Raw genomic sequence first — 18666 nt, 5'->3', positions numbered from 1 at the left:
TGAAGCAAGGAAGAGGGAAAGGTCTCTGAGGTACTTTGATGGAGCTAGCGATTGAGACGGTTCAGGTGGGAAATCTGCAGTTCGCCGGCAGTTTGCAGGTCTGGTCAGGGTCATCGGAGATTCATCTGAGTTATCGGGAAAGGTTGTTGTTGTTGCAGGAGATTGGGCTTTTAGTCTTCACATCATTCTGGGCCAGCTGTTGGGCCTAGTATTTCATAATATCAGATGGGGCCAAAACCTGTTCAAGCCCAACAGAAAAAGAAAATCTGATTTCCTTCCAACGACAGCTTTGTTTGCCGGAGCAAAGGCATTCGATTTGGCGGGGTTAACATGCGGTGATGGAGGTGAGGGCGGAGCTCCGGAAAGCTTCGAGTCATGACGGATTGTTGTTGTACGGCGATGAATGAATCTGAGCTCGGTGAGTCTTGTCCCATAGCCCCTACTCCTCTCTTTTTTTTTTATTTAAACAAAGGAGCTTTGTCTTTGAATGAAAAGCAAATTAGCGATAGGAGAGATGCAGACATCATCGACTCGAGTCAGAAACAAAGAAAAAGTCAGATCATAAGTCAGTAAGTTCCCAATCAAGAAGCATGAGAGATAATGATGTAATCTTAAACCAAGATGATTAATGCATTGATTCAACCAACAACATCAAAATAAACAAATTAATGAAAATATGTGACGATGTATAATTCACGATGTCTTCCTTTGCAAAGGGCTCAAACAGAAGTTAGAGATAGGATAAGAAAAATAATATAGTTGTTTCGAATACTCGTACTGCAGCCGTAATTTTTGACTAAACAAACTAGGATGAACCGAACTGGTAAAAGATTCACTTATCAATTTTTAATTAATGATTATGAGTCCATGTATTCAATAAGCGTGAAAAGTATAAGTATAATTAATAACACTTATTTTTGATTGATGACGGATGACGGATAATGGTGAGATCTGGAGATCGGCTACTTTGTACTTGAAGAAGACGTTGTAGGTGATATCGTCAAAGATACATGTTAGTGATCTTAATCGGTAGAGGCAACGAGAGAATAGATCGGAGATACCATCATCCGATTTAGGGTTTTTTTAAGAATCTCACTCGCCGTCCCTTACCTGGCGCGCCAATTGTTGATACCGAGTATCACACAAAGAATTTAGAGATTTTATTAATGTTATAGCTGAACTCAAGATGAGCTGCCTACGTACCCCTGAAAAGGGATCAAGCCATTCGTAGTTCTGTTATTAAAGGGATCAAGCCACGTCGTTCTTGGCCTCGTATTCGCCGTGAAACTGGTTAGCCACGAGTTGAGAGTCGCAGTAGGCGTGTATGTGCTCGGCGCCGATACCTTTGGCAAGTCGTAGTCCGGCAATCAATGCTTCGTACTCGGCTTCGTTGTTGGATGCCGGGAAGCCGAGTCGAAATGACTGCTCGATAACTTCTCCTTCGGGTGATTTAAGACGAATTCCGACTCCGGATCCTTTATGAGACGAGGAACCGTCGGCGTGAAAGATCCAGGGTTGTACGACCGGATTAGCTTCAACAAGCTCCGGTGGAAGTTCGACCAAGAAATCTGCTAGGACTTTAGACTTCGTTGCAGTTTTTCCTCGGTATTCGATGTCGTATTCACTGAGTTCGATGGCCCACTTGGTGAGTCGTCCGGACTCACTTGGGCTATGGAGGAAAGTGCGAAGAGGGTGATCGGTTAGGACCACGATCGCGTGAGATTGGAAATACGGGCGTAATTTCCTTGCAGAAATAACTACGGCGAAGGCGAATTTCTCCAAAGTCGGATAACGATACTCCGATCCATCGAGGGATTTGCTTGTGTAGAAAATTGGCTTCTGCTCGCCACGATCTTTTCGAACAAGTACACTACTGACTGCGAACTCCGAAATCGCGATATAAAGATAGAGTGTCTCGCCGGTTTCCGGCTTAGATAAGACTGGTGGAGTGGACAAGTATTTCTTTAGCTCGGCGAAGGCCTCTTCACACTTCTCATTCCATTCGAGGTGCTTGTTACCGCGAAGAAGTTGATAGAAAGGCAAGAACTTGTCCGTCGATCTGGATATGAATCGATTAAGTGCTGCGATACGTCCGGTGAGTCGCTGAACTTCGCGTTTGGTTGTCGGTGATGGGAGCTCGAGAATAGCTGCGATCTGTTTTGAATTAGCTTCAATGCCTTGCCGTGTAACGATGTATCCGAGGAACCATACTGGTCCAAAATATCGAAACATGTGCGAAGATGGGAGCTCGAGAATAGCTGCGATCTCCAGATGTCACGCCGAACGTACACTTAGTGGGATTAAGCTTCATACCATACTGGTCCAAAATATCGAAGCATGTGCGAAGATGGCCGACGTGATCGGAAGCGATGAGTGACTTTACGAGCATATCATCGATGTAAACTTCCATAGTTCGCACGAGCTGGCTCGCGAACATCCGATTTATCAGCCGTTGGTACGTTGCTCCAGCATTCTTCAGGCCGAAGGGCATGACCTTATAGCAGTAGATGCCGCGGTCCGTGATGAACGACGTCTTCTCCCGATCTTGCGGATGCATAAGAATCTGATTGTACCCGGAGAATGCGTCCATAAACGAGAGTAGTTCATTCCCGGCAGTTGCTTCCACAAGGCGGTCAATATGAGGTAAAGGAAAGCTATCTTCCGGACATGCCTTATTGAGGTCGGTAATGTCGGCGCAGATCCGCCATTTACCATTCTTGTTTTTTACGACCATGGGGTTTGCTAACCAATCAGGGTATTTTACTTCGGTGATGGATCCTGCTTTGAGCAAGCGCTCGACTTCGTCGTTGACAGCCTGCGCTTTCTCCGGTCCGAGCTTTCGGCGTTTCTGCTTGATTGGCTTATACGTCGGATCGATGTTGAGCTCGTGACACGCGATCTGTGGATCGATCCCTGGCATATCCTCTACCGACCAAGCGAAAGTTGACGAGTGCTGTTTCAGAATGTGGACAAGTGGCTCGCGGATGTTTGGGTCGAGTTCGGCACCGATTCCGACTTGACGTTCTAGCCTTAGCTCGTCGATACAAACTTGAACGATTGACTCCTTCTTAGGTTTTGTCTGCTGGACGACGAGCTTGTCCGTTGGTCCGAACGAACTAACGACACAAGCTTGGTTGGCTGAATGAAGTCTGCACTCATTTATGTAGCATGATCGAGCGACGGCTTGGTTTCCTCGGAGAGTGTAAACACCGTCGGGGGTCGGGAATTTCAGGCATTGATGGTATGTTGAGGCGACCGCCTTCATCGCGTGTAACCAAGGCGTACCGAGAATGGCGTTGTAGATCGCCGGTTTGTCGAGGATGAGGAACTGGATAATCTTTGCGACTCCGCCGAGGTTGATCGGGATATTGACCATGCCGACCGTCATGCAGCGTTCTCCATCGAAACCGGTAAGTGGCTCGATAAACGGCTCAATCCTATCTGATGCCAACTCGAGCTGGTCAAGTGCTTCCTTGAAGATGATGTTAACCGAACTGCCTGTATCGACCAGAATGCGGCTAACTTCGACACCGTCGAGGAGTAGTTCGACAACGAGAGCATCGTTATGCGGTTTATGCAACCCGATTGTGTCGGCTTCGGTAAATACCAAAGGCGTCCCTTTCGGCGGATCTTGTGGAGCTTTGGGCGCGCTAGCAGCCTGTCGCCTGTATTCTTTGATAGCTCGAACCGAGTAGCTGCAAGCCTCGATGGCTCCCATTATCATGTTGACGCGTTTCCTGGCTTTGGGAGCATGGTTCTCTTGTGCTCGGTAATCGCGATTCTGTTTCTGTTGTTCAGGCAAAGCAGGCGGGTTCGGTGGCGGCGGTGGTAACGCCGGTAAGGTTGGTGGAGTTGGCGGATCCTTAGTGATCGCGTTCTCAAGCTGCGCGTTATTCGGTTGAGGCATGTTCGAATGATGGAGATCGTCAATCGAGGTCTGTCTGCTGTTCTTGGGCGCGTTTAAGCGACGGAGGTCGTCAACTGAGATTGGCCCCTTTCGATATTGGCCGAGCAGGTATTCACGCAAGTGTCTGCATTCTTTGGTGCTATGTCCTCTGCGGTTATGGAATTCGCAGAACAAAGACTCGTCTTGATCTTCTTCGCCGCAGACCCATTTGTTGTTCCACTGTTTGGTCGGTTGTTGGGTTACATTAGCGTAGAACTTCTTGCGATTCTCATACCGTCGACCGTATCCTGACTGCGGTTCACTAGTTGTTGCTTTTGGACGTTCGGGTTGCTTCGCCGAATAGCTTCGCTCGTAGGCGGCTTCTTCTTCTTCTTCGACGATATAAGTGTTAGCTCGGTGTAAGGCATCTTCCAATGTCTGAGGGGGGTTGTGCGTGAGCGCGCTACGGAAGCTAGTCTTTATCCGAGCTCCTTTCTGGAGACAAAGAAGGGCGGCTTCGTCGCTGATCGTGCAATTGGCGATAATCGTTTGAAGCGCTGGATGAAATCGCGAAGACTCTCGCTTGCTCCCTGAGTTATTTGCCATAGCTCGGAGTTCTTGGTGTTCTGCCCGATGAACATCGAGAAGTGTTTGACGAAAGCTGTTGTCAATTCCTTGTAGCTGTCGATCGAGTTTGCTTCGAGTCGCGAGAACCAATCGAGGGCTATTCTTCCCAGGCTTTCCACAAACAATTGGCACTGGACCGCATCTCTCTCCTCGGCGGTTCTGAATTGGTATCGGTTCATGCAGATGCAGAATGACGTCAAAAAGTGCTTGGGGTCAGTATTGCCCTCATAGACCTTCATCTTAAGTTTTTCCATGTGTTTAACCGGTGTTCCTGCTATGCGCGGCGTGAAGGGTGTTTTCTGCGTTTTTTTAATGACGCGCTCAATCTCCGGAGCCGCGCTTGTTGCTTGGTGTATCTTTGACGTGATCTCACGCAGTTGAGTCTTCATTGCCTCGAACTCGGCATCTCGACTTAAATCTGATGCTGGTGCGTTCGCTGATCCCACCGCGGTAGACCTCATTGTTCCGGCCGGATCTCCGTCGGTATTAAGGTCTTCAATGATGTTCCGGACTCGAAGGGGAGTTCGGGTTTGACTGAGCTCGGCGATCTGCGCCGCCATCTGGCTAAAACGCTCCTTTTGTTGATGGCTTCGAACTGAGCGTTGAATACTTGGAGCAAAAGTTCGGTTCCATAACCTCCTACGGCTGCGGGGGTTTGCCCGGCTGTGATTCCAGCGTTTTTCCCGGGAGTTCCTCCTGCCTGCTCTGTTGGAGCGTTCGCGTTTTCTCCACCGAGAGGGTTTATTTCTTCCTGAAGGTTGGCTTGGTTCGTCATTGCTGATTCAATCTATTCGAAGTCCGATCTAAAATTTGAGAAATCTGTTTAAGGCCCCCTTCCTAGCGCGCCAATTGTTGATATGTGGATATCGACAAGGGACAAAACAGTACTTTAGATCGGAAGCTCGGTTTTTATTAGATCGAATCAAGCAAATACAACTGAGTTCGGTTATTTAGATGGACAATAACGAACTAAGACTTAATGCAACTAAGAGCCTAACGTTTTGAGTTCTCAGTCACTAAGTCTTCTCGGGAATATCTTGTGTTCTTCGATGTCGATTCATCTCCCTTTATATATATCCTTTGAGTCAGTCTTCAAATACATCTTCGACGATATGGGACCGAGAGGACTTTCCTTTTCTCTCGGTTCCTTTCCTTTTCTCTCCGAAGTTTCCTTTTTCCGTTAGGAAACTTTCTTATTTCGACCGAGCTCAGGAAAACCTTTCATTCCTTCGAGAGGCTTCTCACCGACCTCGGCCTAATGGACTGTACTCGGCCCAATGTTTCACTCGGCCCATCTTTCTCGGTACATCCCTTAGTACGAATGGCTTGATCCCTTTAGTACGAATGGCTTGATCCATTTAGAGATTTCAGTGCGGAGTACACCACTGTTTTTTCAAGAAGCTAAGAAGAATAATATCGAGTTAGTGTGTTTTGAAACATGTTTGGGAATAGCTAGAGAATAAGAGCTTAATTTCTTCACACTTGTCTTCCTCTCAGTTCATTGTTAGTTATATCTAAGCCATATTCACTCCTTTCACGGGCATTACTATGAAGATGGTCTAGCTCTGATTAAAATTCAATATATTTTGGTATTCAATATTCATTCTGTTGGATTGAAGATTTTGGATGAAGGACATATATACCGTAAGGTAAGCGTGTTTCCGAAGAAAAGTAGAGCAGTTCTTCGTTTACTTCTAGGGCACGTAATAAATGAACAGAGAAAATAAGCCCTAACAATTGGTTCAAAGTTCAAACTTTGTGAGGGGCATCAATATTCCGACAGAGAAATGAATGGATTATCGACCTATAACTCATTAATTAAAAGAAAAATCAAAACTATTTTTCCCTGACATTATGATGTACATCTTTAAGTAACTATCTGATCCCTAAAACTATTTCCCTAAAAGTAATTGTATTGGCTCATCATATATAACATCATATCAAAACAAGATAAGAGCTCATAAACCCATTTCCGCTCAATTGATAGTGGTTCATCCTCATTCCTCAACCTAAGATTTACGTTTATTTTCCGCCATTACGATCAGTTAATTATTTTTCAGCCCCTCGGATTATAACGAATCTCAGTGATGGCAAGTAGAAATAACAGTATCTATATGTATCTTGTAATATATGGTTGATGTTTACAAAGGATGTGAAATAAACTTTTGGGCCTAATTGATTAAGTCAAATGAAGATTGATATTTTATAGATTTTTGAATGAATGAGTGAATGACGGAACTTCTAAATATACGCCAGCATCTTTCGTCGTGAATCGTGATGTGGGGTTAAAAGAAAGCAAAAGCATTTTAAAAACTTAACTTCACAATTTCCAACGTAAGAAGGTGTCTTTATGCAACAGAACATTTTTAAAACGTGTAAATATTTTCAAGGGAAACAACAAAAAAGCGCCCAAGATTGAAAGCTTCTAGTTCTATAGATATAAACTCATAATGATCGATCGTCCATAAGCCAAATTAACCAAAATTGCTATTACTCTCCACTTCAATTAAACCCTTCGTAAGTCCCCTCTCGCTCTCTCTATCTCTCTAAGATCTATGCATGCATTGAGATGCTTGTGTCTAGATTAAAAATTATTATGTTGAAACTTTTGTATTTCATAGAAAGCTTTTCTTTTTAACAAGTCTGGTAGTTTATACAAAGTTGTTCATGTTCTTATTGAACTTGTAGAGAGAGAAAGTAATTTCACATTAATGAAAGTGTTAAGTTACAAAATGTGTATGATAATACACTTATATACAACCGGTTAAGCTAAAGGAAACTTAAACCAGTATTTACACTCTAATACCCCTCCCTCAAGTCGAATTCTTCAAGTAGGAAGAAAGAGACTTGAAAATTGATATCTTGATAGAAGGAGCTTGAATGTCTTCGGTTGAAGAGCCTTAGTAAACAGATCAGCAAGTTGATTTTCTGTTGTCACATGGAGGATCTTCAGAAAACCTGCTTTCAATCTTTCACGAACTAAGTGGCAATCATTTTCTATATGTTTAGTTCTTTCATGAAAGACCGAGTTGGAAGAGATCTGTATCGCTGATGTATTGTCACAAAACAAGTTTGCTGGACCAGTGACTTGAATATGAAGATCTTTAAGTAACTGTGTCAGCCAAACTAGTTCACAAGTAGTATCAGCTAAGGCTCGATATTCTGCTTCTGTGCTGCTTCGGGAGACAACCTTTTGTTTTCTGGATTTCCAAGAGATTAACGAGTCTCCCAGAAAAACACAAAAGCCTGTTGTTGAGCGCCTTGTATCTGGACAAGAAGACCAATCTGCATCCGAAAAAGCTTGTAGCCGTATCTCTGAAGATGCAGAATAGAACAATCCTCGTCCTGGATCTGCTTTCAAATATCGAACTATACGTCGAGCAGCTTCGAGATGATCAGTTCTTGGTTGTGACAAGTACTGACTGAGTTTGTGCACCGCATATGTAATATCTGCTCGAGTAATAGTAAGATATAGAAGCTTACCAATAAGTGCTCTATAGACTGTTGGATCGTTAAGCAATTCACCACTCTCTGCACTTAGTTGCACATTTGGATCCATAGGTGTTGCAACAGATTTGCAGCCAAGAAGACCAACAGAGTCTAAAAGATCAAGGCAATATTTACGTTGACACACAGATATCCCTTTGCTTGTTCTAGCAATCTCCAAGCCAAGGAAATATTTTGCTGGACCAAGATCTTTTATTTTGAAAGCCATTGCAAGAGTAGCTTTAAGATCCAAAACAGCTTTGTCATCATTGCTCGCTATCAATATATCATCCACGTAGACCAGAAGAGCAATGAAGATATTTCCTGATACTTTGACAAACAAAGCCTGTTCTGTCTCGGACTGAACAAAACCATCTTGAAGAAGCACATCTGAAAACTTTTTATTCCATTGGCGAGATGCCTGTTTCAAACCATATAATGATTTGTGAAGTTTCCAGACTGCATTCGGTGGAAGTGTTTCACCTGGAGGAGGAGTGTAACCAGGTGGAAGATCCATATATATTTCTTCTTCGAGATCACCATGCAAGAAGGCGTTTGTTACGTCCATTTGTGTGAGAGACCAACCAAGCTTTGCAGCCAAATCCAGTAACAACTTTACAGTAACAAGTTTGGCAACAGGTGAAAAAGTGTCAATATAATCAACCCCTTCTTGTTGAGTGTACCCTTTCGCCACCAAACGTGCCCTGTAACGATCCACTGTACCATCTGGATTATGCTTTATCTTGTAGACCCAACGACAACCAATGGGTTGTTTGCCCTGTGGCAAAGAAACCACTGAGAAAGTTCCAGTCTTCACACACGTCTGGAGTTCCTCATTCATCGGTTCGTGCCATTTCTCATCTCGCACAGCATCTGAGAAAGTCTTTGGTTCAGACTCTGATGATATGTTCAATATGAACGTCTGATAATGTTCATTCAGTCTTGAGTAGTCCAGAACCGTAGACAATGGATGTGCTGTGCTACCCGCAGGAACTGGTAATTGTTGGACCAGATTACAATGATAGTTCTGCAGATAGGATGGAGCTCTTGTGGTTCTCTTAGGTCTGTTTGATTGAGTATTAACAGTAGTTTCAGACTCTACAGGGAAATCACTATTATCAGATATGGTTATGGAATTTGGTGGTATGGGAGTTTCATTTGATGGTGTGGGCGGGGAAGAAGTATTTGGTGATATGGGAGTTTCATTTGGTGATTGTGGATCAGGAATTGGTAATGGGAGTATAGTGTCTGGGAAAATGTCTTGTTGGGAAGTGTCAGTTCCATGAAATGGGAAAACCTCTTCGTGAAAAACAACATTCCTGGAAATAGAGATGGAATGAGTTTCTAGGTTGAGAACTTTATACCCTTTATAACCCGAAGGATATCCCAAGAAAATGGATTTTTCTGCCCTGGAAGAAAATTTGTGTCTATCCTTTGGAAAAGTTGACACATAGCAAAGGCACCCAAAGGCTTTTAGAAAGTTGTAATCAGGTTTCTTTTTCATGAGAAGTTCATAAGGAGTTTTGTTTTGAAGTAAAGGTGATGGAGTTCGGTTAATGAGGAATATAGCTGTTCTGATGCAATCAGTCCAGTATGAAATGGGAATATTGGATTGGAAGAGGAGAGCCCTGGCCACATTAAGAATATGTTGATGTTTTCTTTCAACAACAGAGTTTTGTTGTGGTGTCCCAACACAAGAGAAATAATGAAAAATTCCTTTTGATGAAAGAAGAGAGGTGAAAGATAACTCTGAGGCATTATCTGATCGAATAGACTTGATTTTCATTGAATATTGGGTTTCTACAAGGGTAAGAAAAGTCGGAAATACATGAAGAACATCACTCTTTGATTTTAAGAAGTATACCCAAGTAACCCTTGTACAATCATCCACTATTGTAAGAAAGTATCTAAACCCCTCAATAGACTCAACTGAAAAGGGACCCCAAACATCAATATGTACAAGATCAAAAGGATTTTGAGACAAATTGTTATTAGAAGTGAAAGATAATCTTTTTTGTTTTGCCAAATGGCATGTATTACAATGTGACCAGGCCTTGAGGTGAGATTTTGGGATAGAAAGATCTTCAGATAAGACTTGGATCTTGGGAAAAGAAGCATGGCCTAAACGAGAGTGCCAAAGAGTACTTGAATCAGAAGGTGAAATGTTGCAAATGAGTGGTTGAGTTGTGTAGGATTCCGGTTCCAGAAAATAGAGTTTGTTCTTTAAGCTACCCATTCCAATCATCAAGCCCGGAGTAAACCCCTGAATAGTGCAAAAAAAAGGGTAGAAATTAATTGAAGAGGCACATTGTTCTAGAATGGAACTGACACTGATGAGGTTTAAATGGAAGGAAGGGATGTATAAGACGTTTTGGAGAAGGATATTATCTGATAATTTGATGGTACCAGATTGATTTATGACAATCTGAGTAGCATCTGGTAATTTCACTGTAGTTTCTGAAATACTATCAATACCATCAAACAAACTCAAGTTGCAACAGACATGTGTGGTTGCACCAGAATCGATTATCCAAGCACTAAAATTAAGGCATGGTTCCTTCAAGGTTGTGCAAAGAATATTACCTGCTGATGTAGATCCATAGGAAATGTTCGGATTCTCACTGATGCTCGGCATAGAACACTGAGTTTTAGTCGTCAGTTGTTGAGCAAGTTGCTGCAGTTGAATTTCAGACAGTTGAGCCAGAGCTTGTGAGACCTGGTGAAAATGTTCTTGAACAGCAGGAGTACTTGTCACCACATTACCAACAATATTGTTCTTTTGACTTTGCGAAACTTGAGTTTTTGCATTGTTGAACTGTTGACCATGTTGCTGTGGGACATAACGTTGTTGATTCTGTGCAGGAGCAGACTGTTGCGAGTATTGTTGAGGAGTCTTGTATCCTGGTGGATAACCGTGTAGCTTGTAACATCGATTGACCGTATGACCTTGAAGACCACAGTAAGTGCACATAGGGCGTTGTTTCGGTTTATATCCACCTGATACAGCTCCAATAATACCATTTTGATCTGTGGAGACTTCATATCCTCCATTGTTAACTGATCTTTGATCCATTGACTGAGAATTCTCCATTTGAAAGATAACCGCATCAGCTTGTGGTGTTTGTTTGATCATCTTCTGATGTTCGTGTTGAATAACCATGTTGAGAGTTTTCTCTAAATCCGGAAGAGGACTCATCATGATGATTTGTTCTCTTACATTCTCATACGAATCATTCAAACCAAAAAGAAACTTGATCACGAAATTCCTTTCAAACAGATCCATCCATTTTGTATTCACTTCACAATCACATCTATCGCATTGACAAGTCGGAAAATCTTGAGCACTCTTGAATGATTCCCAAATCGTGATCAGTTTTGTGTAAAAAGTATTTACATCCAACGAACCTTGACGAAGACCGTGAAGTTGTTGCTCGATCTGGTAAAGACGCGGAACATTGTTTTGTTGAAATCGTTTCAGTAACTTTTCCCAGATTCCTTGAGCCGTCTTTACATAGAGAATGCTTTGACCAATAGTCTTTGAAACAGAGTTCATGATCCAAGATCGAACAACATCATTGACGCGAGACCAAGCCGCTGCATCACGATCACCATCGGCATGTTTAGGAAGAGATCCGTCAACAAAACAGAGTTTGTTGCGGCCATTTAACGCCATTCTCATCGACTCGTACCAAGAACCGAAATCGGATGCACCAGAGAGACGATCGGACACCAGAAGAAGACCTGAATGATCACTACCACCAAGATAATACGGATTATCGTAAGAATCGCGAGAAATCGCGGTCGGATTCGCCATGGGAGATGCGAATGACAAAACCACGAAAAATCAAGAAATCGATGAAATCGAGCAAAAAAGAAGCTCAGAAAGAAGAGAAATCTGAATCGAAACTTGAATTTGAGAAGAATCGACTCAGAATCAGAAGAAATCGAAGAGAAATCAAGCTCGAAGTATGAAGAATCGAAGCTCGAGTGAAGAACAAAGTTTGTTACGGAAGGAGAGAGAAAGCTCTGATACCATATTGAACTTGTAGAGAGAGAAAGTAATTTCGCATTAATGAAAGTGTTAAGTTACAAAATGTGTATGATAATACACTTATATACAACCGGTTAAGCTAAAGGAAACTTAAACCAGTATTTACACTCTAATAGTTCTTCTGTGTAGGTTAATTAATTAAAGAACTAATAATTAAAACACATTTTTCTTCTCAGCCGTAGCAGAAAATCAGAAAAGAAAATAGAAATGACGGCGGCTCCAGAAGCTGATTCGGTCAAAAGAGCCGAGGAGGAATGGCGTGCGGTTCTCTCTCCTGAACAGTTTAGGATTCTTAGGGAGAAAGGCACTGAGTAAGATCGAAATGGTTTTTGTTTTCTAGGGTTTTTGTTTTCTTGAGCTGGACGTTACCATTTTTTTTGGCTGATGATTGTAGGAAAAGAGGAAAAGGAGAATATGTGAAGTTATTTGAGGAAGGAATCTACTGTTGTGCCGGATGTGAAACTCCGGTTTACAAATCAACTACTAAATTCGATTCTGGTTGTGGTTGGCCTTCGTTTTTTGATGCTATTCCTGGTGCTATTAACCGAACCGTAAGACTATAAGAAAACGCTCATAACACTCTTATTATAAAGGGGATTGAATCATACTATATGCTGATACACATACCTGTATAATCTCTGGAGAAATTAGTGATCTCGTAAAAGTCTGGATCATTCATTACGTATCAAACCCCAGAGAGTGATCCATATTTTTTAAAATGGACCACTCATCTCTTAAATTTGGTTTAACATTAAAATAAATATCAAAGGGGTAGTTTTAAAAATTAAAACACTAAAAAGACAATGTTTCTCCAATTTTGTTTTATAAAACCAATTCTCCCTTCTTTTTTTTTGGTCAATTTTTTTTAGTTTAGGAAGTTCAATTACACAAGAAAAAAATTGTTTTGTCAAAAAATAATAATTACACACAAAAACATTGTTGTAATTAACCAAGTACACAGTACATTAATTATTAGAGCTAGTCTCGTTAATATTATCATGTTTTGCTTAAAGTGGAAATCACATTTTATCGGAGGTATTTAATTAACCGCAATATAATCTGCTCAAAGTTTAATTCCTAGAACTACTCTGCAAGAGCATAGATGTGCAGTTGTAATATAATAGGGGTCGAATTACAGAGACGAGATATTCGCACAATAAACTCTATAGACTTGAATTACGCTAAGTCAAAACAGTAAAATTGAAAGCAACAATGAAATCAAAACGGTTGTAAACTCAATGGAAAAGAATTAGGCTCAAGGTGTTTTTCATGAAATCAGAGTATGCAGATTAATCGATAAATCAGGGTTCAGAGTTAAGCACGGTTCTTGAACTCAAATCACGAAATTATAATTAACCAACTTCCGTTGCGAGAATTATCTAAGTCTAAATCTCAGAATTCCAAATTCCTTTGCAAATCCTAAAGACATAAATCAGCTGTAACGCTCAAGTTCGATGTGTTCACAAAATATTTAAACCAAACTCCTTTGCGAATAGATACTTTGCTTACCCTAAGTTATTTCCAGTTATTCAATTACACTTCCGTGTCAATCAATTAATCTAAGATCTAAGTTCTATGTGGCCAGTACAAAATTAGCTTTAAGAACAATATGCATAATATATCACAACATAATCCATTTTTTCTGTCACAACCACAATATGCATAATTATATCCTGTAAAAAAGTGCATAATAATCATATAACAACTGCATGCTGTAGAATACGTATCCTGTAGATTATATAAAAAGATTCGACTATACACATTTGAGTATATATAAAAATGACGAATAGATTAAAAACTATATTTGTTTTTTTTTTTGTAGGAGGAGAGAGGTGGAAAAAGACTTGAGATCACTTGCGCGAAATGCGATGGGCATCTAGGTCATGTCTTTAAAAATGAAGGTTTCCAAACGCCGACCAACGAACGCCACTGCATCAACAGCGTTTCACTCAAGTTCTCCTCCGCGATTCCGTCTCAGTAATAAACCGTTCTGGTTTAGTTCCAACCAGACCTAATTAAATCTCCTACTTCTTTTGTTCTAATAAGAACGTTGTCGTTGACTCGTTGTGTGTTCTTCGTTTCATCCATCACTATATATAATAAAGAAAGAAAACGCTCACTCACTAATCTTTTAGAATTCGTGTTTCTTCTCTTCAAATTCTAATTGTTTGAATTGAATAGTTTCGTATAATTGCACTATTTCTTGTGAGAAACTTTTTAACGTTTTCCATCGGCACTATATATATATATATATATATATATATAGAATTAGGCACATTATCATCAACAACATAATCAAAGAAGATACGAGTAAACCGTTTTCTCGTGAAAGACGATTATGAGACACAGTAGTTTTCTAGCGTTTCTTTGTTCTCTCCGGCCGGGCCGGCGTGGCTCCCACACCGACTGTATTCTTTTGATTTGTAGATATTTTAATCCAATAAATCCCAATCAGATTTGGTGACATCCATCGATTGGTAGAGAGATCCCAATTGGGTTAATTTCTCTTATTCCTCTTGTGATCATCAGTCAAGTCTGATATGATTAATCTATCTTTCGTGAATTTCTGAGCTATTAATTTGTTGATTTTAAGGTGGTTTCAACATCGCTTATTGATGGTGATTGTAATTGTATATACACATCACCAAACTGATGTGTGGGGTCTCTCGGCCTGGGTTTCCACTCGTACATGGGAGGTGAAATTTCAATATCAAAAAGGGATCAACACACTTTGCTTAATGCAATTTGCTCATAGCAATTTCTTTGGTAAGTGGAACCATTTTCTTTCTTTTTTATTCTAATGATCGTTCAATGGAACTTCAAATTCTCTCTTAGCTCATCTCCAACTCTATTTCCAACTCTGAACCTCTACTTAGAGTTTTTAGACATTTTTTAACAATATTTTATTGATTAATAAACAGTGTAGAATTGCAAGTTTTTTTGCTCCTCCAGCCCTGAACCTCATTAGAATTACTTAAGAATAAAAAATAATATTTTTATAAATTAAAAATTTTTACTTTTAATTTATTTGGGTAATATTTTTAAACATACTATATTATATAAAATCAAATTTATATTGACTTTTGTAAAAATACACTGCTACTTTTTGTAAGAAAAAATAAATATTCAATGTGTTTAAAAATTTCTCAATCATCGAAATTGTTATTTGAATATAAAACTAGTTTTGTTTATCACAGAATTAATGTTTGCTGTTTAACAAATGGGCCTTTATACATGTATAGAAGCCCATATAACATTACTAAGCAAGGGACGAATAAGATGATGACAGCTGGCCGAAGAACTAGGATCTAAAAGCATTCTCAATGGTGAACTCCATGAGGGGTTCACTCTAAATTTTTTATTAATAAAATTTTGAGAAGAGAGAAAAAGTCTAAGGAGAAAGGAAAATATGAGAGAAGAGAGAGAAAGCGGAAGAGAAAAAAAAACAACCAATAAAAACGTGACACGTCAGGAATGAACCCATGAAAAATCGGTTCTAAAAATCTTTTGGGAAAACCACCTCTTTAAAAATGCCTCATTTTCTATTTATTTTTAATGAAAAAATTGATGAACCCCACCTTAAAACTTCTTAAGAGTCGCCGATGGAGGTGCTCTAATAACTCTTTTGCAAGAATCGGTTCTTGTGAAATGTGAGATTTTTGATTTATTTAAAACCTAAAAAACTTTATAGACCCTACTTAAGAACCCTGCAAGAACCTGTGTTGAAGCTGCTTTTAGTAGAGTTTTTGTTTCCGGTGAGTTCTTATTCTTCTGGTGTAAAGTCCAATTATAAACTGGTGATTGTCTTCTTACTCCACGATATAGAGGTTTCATTTGGATTTTTGATCCTGGAATCACTAGAAAAACCAATTGCTTAAAAGAAGGAATAAGGTTTTCATTATATCGAATTGGAAGAACAACAAAGTCAAAATATTTCAAGAAGACTCTGATACGGAAGTATTGGTATCAGATTGTCGAAGTTCCAGAACTATTATTGGAAGCGCCGGGTTTTGTCATACGGTGTGTAATTCAAAAATTTAGCTAAGAGATGCTACCGACACATATTTCGCATCAGATTAAAATCAAATACAGAGAAGGAAATAATGTATTTCATGATTCGTTAGCAAATAAGACTTATATACGAAAAGCATCGTTAAAATTACATACCTGTTTTGTATCTCTTTTATTATATGATGCATATATCTTTTTTTTTTTACTTTTTTATTTTTTTATGACGCATATATCACTTTATATAATAATTTGTATTTTAAAAAGTTTGTATGACTTTGTAATCTTAATTTGAAATTAATAAAATTGTTTGCCATAAAAAAATTGGGATAACGTATAAGTTCCAAATCTTTTTTTTTTTTTAGGATTACCTCGTTTGTTTTTTTTTACCTTTTTCGCTTTTTCTCTCTGTCAACGTTAAAGCATCATGGCTGGTAAAGCAATATTTTGTTGTCTCATACAAACCTTTCATTCCATATGATTTGGACACTTACTTATCATAACCAAAAGCTTACTATTACCGCTTTTTACAAACTTGAAATATCATTATTTATTTTTAGATATATAACTAGATTAGGCTAACTATGTTCGATTCATACATCAATTTATTTTATTCTATAATTTATTTTTGTTATTTACACATAACTAATCAATTGTTAATTAAATCATATATTGACCATTGATCGATGATGATATGAATAAATACTATGGTTTCTCTAGAAGAAATCACTAAAACGTTTTTTCTTAATAAATCACTATAATCAGAGGGTAATAAATCACTATAATCAGAGGGATATGGGAGGAGCTTGAGAACTAGCAGTTTTTATACAGAAAACATTCTCACCATAAAGCATCAGCAGTGGATTAAAAGGTGAGACAGAAATGAAAGCAAAGCAATCTCATAAACTTTTTAGTTCCCATAGAATATCGCATGTTTTAGGTTTGGACATAAAACACAAGGCACATAATTCTCAGCATAAGAGATTAAAGACCTAAAGACACTAAAGATGTTGCTTTGTTTGCCGACAAAGCAGACGACATCTCCTCCCTTCGCTTGATAGATTCCTCCAGTCCCTGCATCTGAAACACACAAGAAAATGAAATTGAAAATACAACGGTCACAAATTCATTCACAAGTGCATCTTGATTTTGTTTTTACCTTCTTCTCAAATTTACTCTTCCATAGAGCAATATACAAGATAACCTTAGACACAGAAACAGATTATTAATTCGACGCGTTCCATGAGGAAATTCAATCTTTCTTGTTGATATATGAATATCACACAAGTGACAAAACAGTAATTTAGATCGAAAATTCGGATTTTATTAAATCGGTCGAAAATATAACTGAGTTCGTTTATGTAAATGATAAACGAACTAAGACTTAGGAAACTTAAGAAGTTAAATGAATGCTTTGAGTTCTCAGTCTCTAAGTCTCTCGGGAATTTCTTGTGTCTTCTGGTGTCGATTCCTCTTCCTTTATATACGGCTTCTAAATCGTTCTTCACGGGTTTTCTCTGCGATATGGGACCGAGAAGACTTTTCTTTTCTTTCAGTCGTTTTCCTTTTTCCTCGGCAATTTCCTTTCTTCTCGGAAAATTCCTTTCTTCTCGGAAATTTCCTTTGTCTACTTGGAAATTTTCTTTTCCATCCGAACTCGGGGAACTTCTCGATTCCTTTGAGAAGTTTCGACCGATTTCGGCTTATCGGGCTATGTTTAGCTCAAGAGCTTGCCCAGTCCAATTTTTCCGGTATAATTTCTTCGTAAACCAAACTTAATTCGTGTCGATCTCGATTTATACCGGAGAAAACCGAAGGTACGGTTTTCACCTCCAACATCTCTCTCCACACCTATGCCACATCTAAGTCACTAATAGGACGCGCGCGCCAAGTGTTGTTCCTGCTCCCTTCGACGACTCTACAATCACATATGGCAGAAAACAAATATAAAACAAAGTTTGTTTTCCAGTGGTAAGCTTCTCTGGTTCCTCATGAAAACAAATTTGAACTGTTTTGTTTGTTGGAAAACTTTAAAGCTTTTAATGATGTTTGCAGTTTAACAGTTTAAATGAAACAGAGGAGAAAAAAAAAACAAAGCGAGGAGTTTTATAATTTTAGTTGACAACTTCTCGTATTTTTGGAAAATTCCATCTAAATCACATCTCTCTTTTGTTTGGTAAAACAATCATATCTCTCTTGCATATTGTAATTAGAAGTCTTTTGTGTTATGTACAGATTAAGTTAAGGATCTTAGGTTAATATGTCAAATCAAAGATTTTGGGAATCATTATCAAAGTCTTGACCACTTAGAGGAAAGGATACGCGGCATCTACCTTGCCATTATTGAGTAGAAGACAAAATAAAATAAAACAGTAATCAGAATGTTTAATTTAATTTTATAAATTGATTGGCCCAAAGTCTTTTACATGCTTTAAAGATATTTAACGTACCCCAATGTTGATTCTTGGCTATTCCCAACTATTTGCCCTTGTCTACTTAAGATGCTGTAAAATTCAGGGCATAAATTAGTATACGTAAACCCTTTTACAAAAAAAAAATTAAATTAGTATAATTTAGCAACAAAAAGGAAAAAGAAAATAAGCAAAAA

General features: G+C 39.2%; 2 protein-coding genes across 2 annotated transcripts; one reads left to right on the top strand and one right to left on the bottom strand.

The window, feature by feature from the left end:
* Positions 1 to 1248: 1248 nt before the first annotated feature.
* Positions 1249 to 4974, bottom strand: LOC112085152. Its single transcript, XM_024154181.1, has 3 exons — positions 4747 to 4974; positions 2290 to 4672; positions 1249 to 2210 (listed from the first exon to the last, which is right to left on the bottom strand). Exons 1-3 carry the CDS (start codon positions 4972 to 4974, stop codon positions 1249 to 1251), a joined length of 3573 nt encoding a protein of 1190 aa, XP_024009949.1.
* Positions 4975 to 6923: 1949 nt separating this feature from the next.
* Positions 6924 to 14031, top strand: LOC18014430 (peptide methionine sulfoxide reductase B6). The gene is made up of 4 exons (XM_006396601.2): positions 6924 to 7030; positions 12227 to 12361; positions 12445 to 12601; positions 13873 to 14031. The coding sequence occupies exons 2-4, from the start codon at positions 12258 to 12260 to the stop codon at positions 14029 to 14031; spliced, it is 420 nt and encodes a 139-aa protein (XP_006396664.1). The 5' UTR covers positions 6924 to 7030; positions 12227 to 12257.
* Positions 14032 to 18666: the final 4635 nt, after the last annotated feature.

This window comes from Eutrema salsugineum, unplaced genomic scaffold (assembly GCF_000478725.1).
Source record: "Eutrema salsugineum unplaced genomic scaffold, Eutsalg1_0 scaffold_3, whole genome shotgun sequence".
NCBI classification, from domain to species: domain Eukaryota; kingdom Viridiplantae; phylum Streptophyta; class Magnoliopsida; order Brassicales; family Brassicaceae; genus Eutrema; species Eutrema salsugineum.
The sequence above is the reverse complement of the archived record's forward strand: the minus strand, read 5'-3'. Positions and strand labels throughout refer to the sequence as shown.